This window comes from Ischnura elegans, chromosome 2 (assembly GCF_921293095.1).
Source record: "Ischnura elegans chromosome 2, ioIscEleg1.1, whole genome shotgun sequence".
Classification (NCBI taxonomy): domain Eukaryota; kingdom Metazoa; phylum Arthropoda; class Insecta; order Odonata; family Coenagrionidae; genus Ischnura; species Ischnura elegans.
In genome coordinates, this window is record NC_060247.1 from 77,625,768 (window position 1) to 77,640,845 (window position 15,078).

General features: G+C 35.4%; 1 protein-coding gene across 2 annotated transcripts in view; it reads right to left on the reverse strand.

Annotated features, from left to right (window-relative positions):
- Positions 1 to 15,078, reverse strand: part of LOC124154005 (5'-nucleotidase domain-containing protein 3) — a 41,424-nt gene that overhangs the window by 8,223 nt on the left and 18,123 nt on the right. Inside the window, exons 4-6 of one of the 2 annotated variants that reach the window (XM_046527476.1) lie at positions 3,418 to 3,543; positions 2,804 to 2,961; positions 589 to 775 (exon numbers count right to left, since the gene is read on the reverse strand). In XM_046527476.1, coding sequence (XP_046383432.1) covers positions 589 to 775; positions 2,804 to 2,961; positions 3,418 to 3,543 — 471 coding nt within the window. Of the gene's footprint in view, positions 1 to 588; positions 776 to 2,803; positions 2,962 to 3,417; positions 3,553 to 15,078 lie in introns of both variants that reach the window. The other variant, XM_046527475.1, reaches the window with a different exon arrangement.

Genomic DNA, 15,078 nt, shown 5'->3' on the forward strand with positions numbered 1-15,078 from the left:
CTTTTAAACAGAGACTACAGGAGTATAGGAGGAAGTGGATGTTATTTCTGGAGTGTGTGTTGTAATTGGGTGGGCTGGAGTAAACAGTTGAAAGATGAGCATTGTTTCAAACAAACATGGCACAGGTAAGAATAAATGTACATAGATTGAGGGGAGAGTTAAGATGCTGACAAGGAAAGTCCCTCAAGAGTCAGCACAAGATTTCTTTCAAATTTTGATAGGTGATAGACAATGGATTCACCAGAGGTGTAGTTTTTTTCAGCCATCAATGCTCAATACTTTTTCTGAAAGTGAATTAAGCCAAATAGCCACTTTGGAGAAATATATGTACATAATTATCAAGTTTAAACTGCATTAGAGCACATACTTTCCAATTAAATTTTGCCATGCGTTCTCTTTTTTTCTCATCAAAAGACCTAGAACCCAGGTGATCAGAACATTACATGATAAAAAATATGGAGGTAAAGTAATTTCTTCAGGGGGTACACGGTATGGTACTGAGAGGAGCTGAGAAATGCCCATTTAGGAATTGTAGTCATCAGAAGGATTATTACTAGAGAATAGATAAAAAAATAAAAAAGTACAAACCTCATAGTATATTTTACCCTTATCCAGGCGATTCACACGATCCCAAACCTGAGTTTGGGAGCCCTCATCATAAATCCTCATTGGACGAGATTCATCTGTGAAAAAGCGAGGCTTACGAGCTTGGACCACAACAACATCAAAAAAATCCCTCCAGTCTTCACCAACAATATATCCCATTCCTTTGTCTCTGTAAGAATAAAATATACGAAAGATCAACTACAATTACATGCAAAAAAAGCTCTAACACTTCAAGCAATTATGCTTACAAAATAATTACTTCAACGACATGTGGAAGGGAAGAAGGGCAAGGGATGACTGCGATTAGCCAGCAGCCAGATCATAACACAATGAGACGGCCCAGGGCCGGCCTTAGGGCGGGGCGACCGGGGCGCGTTCGTGAAAAAAAAATTAAAATATACGAGAGTTTTGAAAACGCAATTTCAACTATTACTGTATTGTGAAGTCCGTACTAGACAAAAAATAATATTATGAAAAAGGAATAATAATGCAGTAACTTTTATTGTACAATTGCGTTTGTCAGTACAGTACTGTGTCGTGTGAGAGATAACAACGAGTGAGAGAACTTGACATGAGTGAGAGCGGGCGCGGCTAGCCTAGCAACCAACTCCCTCAATGGCTTAGTCAAATACATTGAGAGGTACCGAAATGAAGGTTACATTAGTGCGCAGATAACCGCAAAAGAAACAGCGTAAAATTTGCAGATCGAACCAAAGTTTGAAGAGAAAAGAGTGGGGCGGAAGAGGAAGATGTTTGATTATGAAAGTAGTGACATGATTGTGAAGGACCAATCACCAGAAGAAAAATTCAAAATCGAATTCTTCTACCCAATTGTAGACACAGTGCTAAACAGTGTTCAAGAAAGGTTTGGGCAGCTAAACAAATATTCGGAGATTTTTGATTTTTTGTTTTCCCCAGAAAGTTTGAAATCTCTCCATAATGACGAACTGAAAGCAAAGTGTGAACAACTTGAACTTGAGCTTGGTGTAGGTTTGAATGAAGGGTTTTCCAAAGACATTGTTGCGTCACATCTACTCACAGAAATTGAAGTGTTCAAAGATATGATTCCTGATGATATCAAAACTCCTAAAGGTATTTTGACGTATCTAAGTGGGCTCGGAAATCCATTCCCTAATATTTACATTGCATATAGGGTTTTACTGACTATACCAGTGACTGTGGCATCAGCTGGAAGAAGTTTTTCACGCTTGAAGCTCATCAACTAATTAACTTTCATAATCTAACTTATAAAATTACGTACCTATTGAAAAAGCGCGCTTTTTATGTTTATTTTACCTTATAATTTTATGAATAAATATAATAATAAATTTTATTTGTATTATACTATTTTGAACTCAACTGCCTGATGGTATCATAACGGCGTAATTACGAAGTCTGAATTTGGGAGGGGAACACATACTTAGCCAGAGAGTGGTAGGGATTCAAAATGCTCTAGTTTGTAGATGGGGTATAGAGTTTAATATTTTAAGTGAAGGGCCCCGCACAGAAGGGCTATGGGCCCCTGGGACAGCCACTCTATGGTATAAAAAATATAGGAAATCCCAGGAATTTTAGTAGGAAGGAGAAATTGAAGTTGTAATCTTCCACCATATTATGGGATATCTCGGGCAAGTGAGTGAAAAGGAAGGATTGGAAGAAGAAGAGAAATGCAATTCATACATGCCAGAAATGCAATGAGAGAAAATTTGAAACTATTAAAAAAAATAAATTAACCACAAAAAAAATATATGAGATTATATACAAAGATTGCATGAATAATGCTTCCTGCAACCAAGAGAATTTGCTGCCATTCCTTTCACAGCCATCAGTAATCTTTGACTCTCACAATAGGGAACATTTTTCAAATCTTTGAACAAATCCACAATAAAAATTGAATGGAGGTCTTCGAAAGGCTGGTATGAAAAAAGTTTTAAAATGTAGATGAAGCCATTTGAAACAAAGCACTCTGGCCTTTCTTTCAAAAATAACTTTTTATTGGAATAAACAATGATTGTCAATTAATTTTTACAACCCTTATTTTTTCTACCATCTAAATACATTTTTAATCCCATTTTAATAGCCCCCATTAATCTACCACCCTTCCAAATGGCCACTTCTTTCTTGAAATCAGCCATGGCAATCTCAGAGAGGTTTTATTGTACGTCAAGATTCAAATAGGTGTAAAAAATCTACTCACACAAATTTGAATGGGCTGTTTGTCACAAGGAACACTTTCTTTCCTCCCTCAACAAGGCGCTCAAAGTATTGCCGAATATCTGTGTTTGGTTCAACATATTCCAAAATATTTTTCTCCACTATTGTGTGCATTATTGGATGCACACTGCGAACTGAATTCTGGAAATTACACAAAATCACTAGAACATCTCATCTCTCAACAAAATGCCCGAATCACAATGGAAAATAAAAAATGAATGTTGAGGAGGGAGACAAGGCAGAGACAGGCACAGAAGGTACAAGTAAATCTTGTCAGAAAAAGTGGTTTAGATCCTGAGGAGTACTACTGGGGAAAAAGAAGGAACAGTTAATTTGTATGGACCAAAATGCAAACAACTTTTCTGGATGATTTTGAGATAATTAGCTTATTATTAAATTAGCTCACTGAGCCAATAACAATTAATAAAAATATTTCATGCAAACAAAATCTGAAAAAATGAATTGGCACATAAAATTTAAATAATTTATTAAAATATCATCACATATTTCACCGCACAATTTCATTTTCTTAATCGCATGCATACTTTATTATATTATATTGCATAATTCAGATATCTGAAAAGCTATTTTCCATACCTTAACATCATGAAATAGGATTTCTGGATGATAATCAATTCCTTTACTTAAAAAATATTCAGTGACATTAGATAGAAGACCCATTTCAGGAACAGAGAACAGGTCAGCCATCTGTACCATTTTTGCCTTTGATCCCTGTTTTTTTAATACAAAAGAAATATACACGCATAACATTAGAATAAAAATAAATGTGGACAATATAAACATTTGACAACTATGAAACTGTTTATCAATATTACAAAAAAATACGATAAAATAACATATGCTACAGATTGTAAGCTTTAAATTAGCAAAGAGTTTCATCCAACTGATATCCTGCATTGAAAAAAATCAACCGACAATGAAGTTCTGATTACCTGTGTTGCTAATATATCTGCTTTATATAAAGCTAGCCAATACATATATCTAACTTAACTCTCCCACACTATGCCATGAAATAATTTAAAGTAAAAGATTTGAGGAACATATTCTCATAAATTTTGGCAAGTAAAATTAAGTGAAAACATATCTTGAGCATGAAAACAAAAGAGTCATTAATGTTGTTAAAATAAGTTGTTATCATCGGCCAAAGACTCGTGGTATTCAGTGGATGCATACAATTGGGTACTTGAACAGAGTCATCATTGCAGTTTTACTATCAAGCAAGTTGAAGGAATGACTTATATTTCCTATTACATTTAGGTGCCACTGGTTCCAATTTTGTGAGCGCATTTCAATGGTCACAGGAACAACTACTCAAATAAAGTGTTATACCCACTATCTAATGAACAAGGAATTCCAATCACACCACCAAATTTTAAATATGCCACAGTTATATTGATTTGCATGGTTGCATTTTTGCAAAGAGAAGAACTTTTGAAGGTAGTGAGGGGGAAATTGTGCTCAGAAGGTTAGGTCTCTGAAGGTATAGAGATAAAATTAAGTATCAGGGGAATCTTACACGCTTTTCAATTCATTCCATAGATAGCAGGCACTCATTTATAACATTTGCTACTCCTATATTTATTGCGATGCTTTGTAAGTAATCAGTACTTCTCCTTTTCTAGACTTCGTAAAATTTTTCAGGGCATTGTCATTTATCTTGTATGATGTTGGGCGTGATATGGTGGAAGTTCTTAATATTAGTAAAATAAGACTTCGCAATATTTCCATCGAGTTTTATTATGACACTACGCATTCCGTCATTACAAACAGCATTATTAACATTAACACTTGATGATGTTGTTTGTAATGACGAAATGTGTTGTGTCATAATAAAACTCAGTGGAAATATTGCAATGTCTTATTTTACTAGTATTGACTTTTCCTGAAAGTATTTGATTCTTACTATTTATTCCATTTTCACCGAGTAGGTAAGCTATTTCATTATACAGCAGATTATGTTGGTAAAATTAGGTAAGCAGAAGCTTAATCCTCATGCATGCAACATTGAAATATGCTTCAGCTGCCATGCACATCACTCACTAGGCCAATTTTCTCAAGACACCGAAAATAGCATTCTGATGCATATTGCTATTTCTGCAGTCCAGCATTCCAGAAAAAAATTAGAACCTTGTATTGATGCATTTTTCCATTTTTTGTACCAATTTGTCACCCTATATATAATAAAATTTAACTGCGCCTCAGCACCTAAATCAGAATGTAAATTAAAATGACTCATTTAAAATGGCAAAGAGACTCCATTCTCAAGCAAGCATCATGGCTGGAGTATCAATCATAAACAAAGGTCATCTACGCCTCAAAGCCTGTCTTTAGCTCCCTGTAAAACTCGATATCAGAGAACAGTTGAAATATAGTCAAATCAGAATGCAACGCAGGGTGTATTGGTATTCGAATTTGAAGAGAATCTCCCTTTTGAAAACCTGTGCAATAGGGTTAGGGGTATATCTGACGCAAGAAAATGAGGCTTTAGGAAACTTTGAGATCTCAAAACATCTTCCAGGATATGAATGTAATCACAGACACATGTGTAATATAATTTCAAACAAAAATTAATACAAAATATTAGGACTCACAGGTGTATGGAGACTTACCTAATCACAAAAAAACAAATATACAAATAATAGCTATGGAAAATACATAACTAAGGTAATAATTAAATGGGAACTGGAAATTATTACAAACATGGAATTTTAAGCTAGAGTTAGACAGATTTAATCAAAACAAAATGAAACGAACAAACAAAACAAAGGGGTTTTCACTTTTGTTGGATTATAAGTGGACTGACTCCATGTGTCATAGGTTGGAAAATGTACCTCATGGAATGCCTCTCCGTTATGTTGCTGACAAAGGGTGAAGAAAGGAATATGAAATCCACTCTCGGGCATTCAAAGGGATTGGCAGGTTCACTAATTATTTTTTCACCCCATTCCATGAGGAGAAAGGAGATTATGTATACGATGGGTTGAATTGCTAAAGGGATCGGGCCTTTCATGCAAAAGGATCTCATTCACCTGCAAAAGTTCCAAATGAAAAAATAAAATCATGCTATGAGTCAAACACATTCTACTATATTAAAATATTTATTAAAGAGCCAAAGAAAATAAACATTTAATAGTACCAGAACTTCTCCTTCAGATACCTATTTAAAATATTTTTAGTTCTCTGAAAATAGATTTTCACCAATATCAAATTATTTCAATCCACAAGTTTGCATGCACTTAAATGAACACATGACACCCTCACACAAGCATCAGAAGCTGAAGGTAAGGGGGCCGGAGGTCCCCACCAGAATTTTCCCTACATCCATTCAGGGAAAAGCACCTTCACATGATCTTTCAGAGATATAATAGTCTCAAACCTCTCCAATCCTTCAAAAAATAAAGGCCCTCTATACTGTGGAATTGGGAACTTGCCGAGGTTTTACCCTCCTAAAAATAGATGCAATATGTACAGCTGCGGCCTCAAAGGGATCATAACATTTAAATTAAACCCCAGAAAGAATTATAGCCATTTTCTATGAAACTATGACCCTAACACAAAGAAGTTTATAGTTATTTTAATATACTAATAATTGAAATACAGACCGATGCAGAACAACCCCACTCTCCGGATGTATAAATTTATAAAAGGTCCTTTCCGTAATTCATATTCATTTTCAGGGCATAAGTTTTCATACTTACAAGTTGTTGTGCATTGTTAGTGAATCTGTATTGTGCCCTTGATGATTACGCACTATGACGATGAACCCAAATAATGTTTTATGCATGCACTGAGCAAAAAAACTTTTTTCAGTTCTGCAAATCCTCACAATCCTACTGAGAATAGAGAACTTGAGGAAAGAGCTTATTCTAGAAAAATGCTCTGGAGTTTGTTTCATACAAGCCAATGCCTATTATGCATATTTGAACATTGAATTTGATTGCAATTCGCATTTCAAGTCTGCAGACTAATTTCTGGCACTGAGGAACTCTTGCCTGAGGTAACAACAAGTTCTAATTTGTCAATATTTGAGCATTGCCTTATGAGAAGATTTATTGAGGGAATTTCCATCCACACCTTTTTCTGTTCTTTATGAAAGGAGTTAAGGCACAAACCTCCATCCCAGTAATTGCCCAGTTCCAATTCCATGCAACCAGATAACATTTATCCGATAATGTACATAAAATGGGTCACGGTTGGTAATGATTTAAAAGGTATCAATTTTCCACAAGGCAAACCTGCAAATTAAGTTTTTCACCTACTAGGTCATCATTAGGTACCCAAGCATTTGGAATAAGTAGCGGTTGAAATATCCACATGAATCAACTAGAGGAAAAATAATATATAGTTGTTCTGATTACTCCATTATATTTATCCTCCCAATGCATCTCCTAAAACACAGCTCAGTTAGTAAAAGAGATTACCTAGAAATTGAAAAGTTACCATTTATGCATAAAACATTTAGTATGGAAATCATTCAAATAAGAATAATGAAAAAATGTCCAATTAAATAGTAACCTTACTATTAAGATATTTACCATAAAATGTTAGAGGCAAAACAAACAGTTAATATTTCATGCAATGGATCAAAAATTTTAATTATTTCAAAAACTTAGTATTAGCATCTGACTTCTACATTCTATATAGATTTGATTATGGGTAAGTGATTAGAGGGTAAGGAATGAGATATCTCAATTTTTTTGAGAAGTCCAACTTTTTGGGCTAACTTTCTGATGTCTCTCATACAAAGTAAGGGATGTTTCACTTATTTGCTTCCACAAGATTTCTTTCATACACCCATGATGACAATCTCCACATGCAGTAATGGTTAAAAACAAATTAATTTTCAACAAAAAAAATCAAAGCAATTGGATCTTGAGTGCCTAGTTTTCCTGGCGTTTAAAAATTTACCACAGAAGTAATTTCTCTATATTTCATCTGAGCTACCCAACCCGTCACTGCAAAAAAAAAAAAAGGTTCTGAGCTACATTTGCAGTTAGCACCATCCTGTTTTGAACAAGAAACACCGAAGGAAAAAATTTACTCCACATGAAATAATCATTTAAAGATCAAACTTGGATCTACAGATTTCTGATATGGTGTACAACCAGCTACAGGGTAGGTAACTAATAGCACACCTGACTGCAAATCACCGCATCTGAGCCTGTGACACCATACAATGTCACTTGCTCATGAATTGCTCCCTAGCCTAATTTGTAGCAAATACTAATTGGTAGGTACTTGATATTGACAATCAGGCAACAAGAAATACATGTGCTTCATGAGGATAGTTATCCAACCTAAAACCTGGGAAGATAATCCAAATAACAAACCAACTAATCTGACATCACGCCATTTATATAATTATGTATGGTATGTACAACACTAATTTTTGCAGCATGATTTATGCAGTAATTCTACACAGCATCCACGTTCAAATTCTGCATTGAAATGAAACCGTATGAAAGACATCCTAAAATACCTGATAATTAATAATTTCAGCCCTGAAGAAATTAGGATTTGTCAAGCGTATTGTGGGAAGATTTTCGGATGAGAAAGTAAAGGAAAGGTGCTATTTCGCTCTCGTCCGACCACACCTTGAATATGCAGCGAGCATATGGGATCCGGTGCAGAAAGACTTAATCCGCGAACTGAATAAAATTCAAAGGAAGGCTGCGCGTTTCGTCAAAAACTGCTACGGGCGTACAGACAGTGTTACCCAGATGTTAAGCGAGTTAGGCTGGGAGCCGTTGGAGACTCGGAGGCTGCGCGCTAGGCTTAGATTGCTTGAACAATTGAGAATGGATATCTTTAAGAGCGACACAGTGAACATAATATTAGAGCCACACTATATTTCCAGGCCCGATAGAAGTGATAAATTAAGAGAGATGTTTTGCCGAACGGATAGATATGCGAATTCGTTTTTCCCCCGAACCATAAAGGACTTTAATAAACGCTAGTCCCAACTTCGTTTGAGCACTTAATTTTTTTTTTTTAGCTGTAAACGGCTGGTGTCCTAACACCCCCTGCCACAAGCCTTTTAGGCGGCTTGCGGGGTATTATGTAGATGTAGATTAAATTCAACCATGTATCATTGAATAGCACCTTTATTTTTTAAATTTGTCAGCAAAAAGAAAAATTTGGAGATGGAAAAAAGATATTTTGTCTCAAGCATATGCCGCTTAGAGAGGAACATTGAATGGAAGCCAAATACATTCAATCCTGCGAAAAAGTTGATGAAAGAGCAAACTTGCATGTAAGGTAATTAAGACAATCTCATTGTGCTTACGACAATAGAATGTTTCCAAAAAATTTTGTCTGAGCTGATTCAAATGAATTATTTGGAAGCAATTCAAGACATTAGAGCCTCTATCGTTACATATTAAATGACTCAATACCCACAGGTGGAGACTATAATACACATGGAATGTCAACACCCAAATCCAAATTCACTGCAGCAGAAAATATCCTTCTTACGTATAAAGCCTGCACCCAAACTAGTGTAAAATCCCCTTTTCAATTATTCTCTTCAAACTCTCAAAAGAAAAGTGTAAAAAGCATAACATTGTTAAACGAGAACAAATCAAAATAAGTCACTTTTCGCAGGACTCATTTAAAACAGTGCCGAAAGCTGGAAAACAAAATTTGGAAACAATAAAAGGCATGCAACTGTCTTCTATACACATTGATGGCATTAAAATACTTTTCTGACGAATAAATTAAAAGACAAATTAACTTTGAGATATGTAGATCTGACTGCAAAATATAAATAAAAAAATTAGGCAACATTGGCTTTTAATGGTAATTCCCACAATAATTCCAAAACAGAAATTGCAAACTAATTTCAAGCTTACCGATTACAAGATGCAAAGGAGTCCATCCCAGGTCTCCAAGGGAATGGTGTATGCCATAAAAGACAATCAAAGAAGCCCAGACATGTGTGCAGATGGGAAAATGGTCAAAAGTTTAGAAAAATGGAAGGAGATACAAGCAGATTAGGTGGAGATTTAGGGGTAACATTGGGTAAGAAGAAATGGGTCTGGTTTTCACATGGACATATTGAGACTACATATGGGATATCACAAAGGAAGCTTCAAAAATTCATAGGGTATCAACAAAAACATCTCCAGTGATAGTAATGGAGTTGATATGCATGTTTTGCAGGGCATATGCATAAAAAATGAAAAATAATGTGTCTGATGATGTATAAATGACATTCCAATTTGATTCTATATATATTTCCTCATCTTCCAGTTGCTACATAAGGAGATGGTCACAACAATTCTCACAGCCAGTCTTTGGATCTAGAGTATTCCACACATAAATAACCCCACCTTATAAATCACTGCATAATTGTGTAATTATCAGTCATAAGTGAGGTAGACTAAAAACAGCACAAGATCTGATGTTTTCCAGGTGTATGCTGGTAGCCAAGGCTGCATAGGTGATCCACTGTATAATTTCAGGGGGATAATTTAAAGAAAACAGGGTACTAAAAAGAGGGTTTTAAACTAATTTTAACACTTTTAATAATCAAAAAACTTCATTTGTCAAAGAAATCTTTTGTAAATTCAGGATTTTTCAATATTTTGTTTTTTTTTTAATGAAGGACTATGATCATGCTCTTATATTTGGGGGGGGGTGTCCAGACCCCCCCGAACCTCTCACCTAGCCATGCCACTGGTACAAGTCGTATGCATCGTACTCCATTATCAGGGCTGAAAGCAACCCTGAACATGAAGAAGGACTCATACCCCGAAATGTCAGCAGCCATGGAGGAGATTATCCGGGGTGGACCACCCAGGCAACCTTCACTACCATAAAAACAGCACCACTGCACCAAGATATAGTACATATCACTAGCACAGCTGGATGACAGCCAAGGAATTTGTTGCATACGCATCGTGTGAAATTATAGTGGGAACAATAGAAATAGATGTTGATGGCAATCACCAGTAGATATCCAAAATGCCAAGAAAATATGCAGTGCAATTCCATGCAATATTGGCTCATAAGACTCTGGCAATCTGATTTTACATTTCAAAATACCAACAATCCACAAAAGCGCAAGCATTCACAATGATATGCAATGTCTGAAAGTGAAAAGAATCAGAGAATTCTGCTGCACTGAGCAATCACCTTCACAAACATATAAAGCAAGCGTTGTGCTGTTCGAGTAGCCATAAACGTGAAAAAAATTTAAATTTTTATGAGTTTAATGGTTTCTTCTATGACATTTTGCAATGTTTCTTTTGACATTAAATGTTTGATCTGACATTGTAGACTTTATTAGCTATAGATGTTTAATTACTGCTATGCAAACATCTCTTTTGTGCTGCTCTTTTAAGTTGACAACCTCAATGGCTGTATCAGACCAACGGAAAGAAATAAATGCTATTATCATCATTCGTTGAAGAAAAAATTTAAAAAATAGTCCATGGCCAAAAAAACAAGACATAAGAGGTGCAAATTTCACAGTTTTCAGACAACTCTTACAGTTATTATGGATTTTCTTTTGGCTGCTATGAGCCTAGAATAATTCTTTCTCCTTCCTCAAAATCAGTAGCAGGAAAATGAACAGGACTGGATGCCTGTCACTGCTTCATATCACAGCAAACAAAATTTTTGAAAAATCCATTGTAGCTCATCATACTCCAGGTAGTGTAAAACTTTATGTTGGGTGATCTAAACACCAATATGAGTAGAGCTTTGGTTTTTCCGATTCTCACAGTCCTCATGTCAGAAGTGACCAACCTCAAAGCATGCAAAGCATCAGAATTTTTGAGACTTTGCTTAAACACAAAAATTCTGGACATTTACTCCAACAAATTTTAATAATATGCATTAAGGCTTTAGCACTATGCACAGCATAGTGCGCTAACAATGTATGTGAATCGGCATGAATCTGATGCAGAAGTGCCTCAATTTTCTCACCACTAACACAATGGAATACGAAAGGATCATTCTAGGCAGCTAGCACTAAAACAAATATGTAGATCAGGGCACTACATATAAGAAAAATCCATAAGTTTTTATTTTTTCTGAAAGGCCAAGTTTTAACACTCTTAGTGTTACCGAAATTTGGTGGTATGTACTAGCAAAAAGTGCCAATGTAAATTTAATAATTTTGTAGCACCTTATGATAAAATACTATGAAATTAATATTCTATCAATCAATGCAATGGTTTTTATACCACTAAAAAGACCTTATTTGTTGATAATGATATTCTAATATATTTGATAAAGATTAGAACAAAATTTATTAGCTTATTATGATTTTATATCCAGCCAATGCTAAAGGCGATATATGAGCTCATGGCACTTTTTGCCTGTGAAACAAAAGCCGATATATATCGGCCCACGGTACATAGAGGGTTAACAATGATTCACAATTACATATTTTTTTCATTAATTAGAGAAAAAATGCCAGGGAGGGTATGTAACGGAGCTCTAACCAAGTATTTTTCTTCGCTCAAACGCACACTCCCAGCCACATTACCATTGAAAATACAGTATGTTTCAGGAGGAATCTGCAATACTTAAGAAGGAGGTAGAGGAGACAATTTAAAGCATTTTTTGTTCATCAACATGGGGTCACAACTCCTTAGTTACTGAACAATGGCAACCCAAACATTTTTTTGGATACACTTCGCAGTTACCATGAAAACGCACATTGAAATGCACAGTATTTAGTTTTTCACATCAGAGGTAAATAGGAGGGTAACAAGAAGGGCGGTTCATCCAAATAAGGAGAATATGATACAGGGGCCTACCCAGGATCAAAACTAGAGGGGTACAAGCCGTGTTCGTTCAAGTTTTAATATAGAAAAGATTAAGAAGCCAAATTTTCAAGAAAATTATAACAGCGCTTTAAATTACATATTTTATGCTAATGTCACCTTCCTTGAATTTAAAGAACATTTTTTCAAAATTTTCATGTTGAACTAAATTTACTTTTGCTTTTGAGGGGGGGGTAGCTGCCCCCTGCTGGATACGCCCATGATATGATACCATTAATTGGATCAAGGACCATGTGCTAACACACATTATTAATAGGACTGGTAGTGGGTAAATAATATTCCCAAATAAGAAGATACATAATTGAAAGGTACTGATTAACCATTCACTGTAATGTTTGCGGTTATTATCATTGTTTCTCCGCCATGCACTACACAATTTTTAAATTTTTCATCAATGACCATATCTACATGAATTTAGGGTGACCAGATGCCAAGAGATGAAAAAGAGGGCAGCACCCAATGACAAAGGGGGAAAAAGTAGGCCACTAGAAAAATAACGACAATTTCATAATTAAGAATAATAAACATTTATCAGCAATTTCCTTTGATATATTTTTCTGTGGATCTAATATTTTCAAGCAAATAAAATCAACAGATTTGGGCGTTACTTGGTGGAACGATGAAATATTCATGGTGAAATAAAAACACAGTACTATTCCACAACCTTAAAAATATAAGGTTGTGGAATAGTACTGTGTTTTTATTTCACCATGAATTTTTCGAGCAATATTGGCATTTTTAACTGAAAAAGCCATACAAGAATATTGTTAGAAATTGTAATTGGCCAAATTATGAGTTCCTTTACTGCGGCAATGTTTACTTTGTTTCTGTCATAAGTCCACTGAGATGAAATAAGATAAAGTGCCCTTTCTGAATTTGCATTGGGCCCTGGTATGATGACAAAACATTCAGAAATTTTGAGAAGTTCTGAATGGCTATATGAACAGATTTACTACATAGTATAAAATCATGATGACCAGAAAGGAGGACCTTTTCTGATGCATAAAAAATATGCCCGGACACCAGACGAACATCTAAAAAGGAGGGTATGTCCGGATTAATCCGGATGTCTGGCCACCATATATGAATTTGTCACTCCACATTTCCATCTGTCATAGAATTCTGAAATACACAAGGAGGTTGTAAATATATTGGAGGGGGCGAAACTATTTCCGAGCGTTGAGTGCAGTGTGGCAGGAATGGGGGTGCTTGGGTAGGAAAGCCATGCCCACTTTGACCAAAACATTGATAATCCCATAAGAGTCAATGCTAACTATTTGGTGAAATATTCCGTCATGATCGTGGTTAAGTTAAAATAAACTATCACAAATAAACACAGTAAACCTTTTTTCTATCATTATGGGAAGGCTTCAGGAAAATATGCCTCGAATATCCCACATGGTGATTGACATGAATTTTCCCAAGGAGAAATTATTGTTAATCTCCACGGTTCTGATGTGCAACTAGCTTAGCTGAAAATAACATTTTACAAGTGCAAAATATCCATTCCCCTTACCTTCTACTGGTAATTAATAAGATTATAGCCAATGGAAATCTTACAATAGTGGACCAGTTGCAATAATAGTACGAAAGTATGTTCACGACGATATATTATCACCACAATATGACTATAAGGACAGTTTAATAAACAAAGATAGTATGACGAAGGATCACAAAACTTCGACCGCAATCAAGAAGTAATTGTTGCATTTTCATTTTATAAATCCTTGTAAATACCCAAGAAGGTTGTAATATCCGGAGGGGCACCACTGGTTTCGAGCATGGAGCTAAGTGTGGCTGGAATGGGGGTGCGTGGGTAAGTAAAGCCACGCCCACTTTGACCAAAACATTGACGATCCCATAAGGGTCAATGCTCACTATTTGGTGAAATTTTTGGTCATAACTCGTTAATAAATTAAAATTAACTATGGAACAAACAATGTAAACCTTTTTTTCTTACTTCATTGGTAGGCTTCGTGAAGTTATGACTCAAATATCTTTTCCCACGGAAAAATTATTATCAATCACGCATGGTTACATTCTAAAACCAGCTCGGCCAATAATAAAATTTTACGAGAGTAAACTAGTCATTTACCTGCACTTAAACAGGCATTGAATTTTATTTCAGCCAAGAGAAATTAACAAATACAGTAATAAAATATATTTTCGAGGATATCCCCACCAGTAAAGTGTCTAACAGACACAGAGTTAATACATTAATGGAAGTATCACGAATGATGAGAAAATTCCTATGACAATCACCAGTGAAATACTAATGATTTTGGTAGCATTTTTTACTTAATTTATTTTAGAACAAATCTTGGCCACCTTAAAATATCAGTCGGACACTGCAGTCCAATGATGCAGTCCACTCATGAGTCCAAAATTTGTCAAACTAAGGCCTGCCATACACCTCCCCGGCCTCAAGACCGGGACTGCG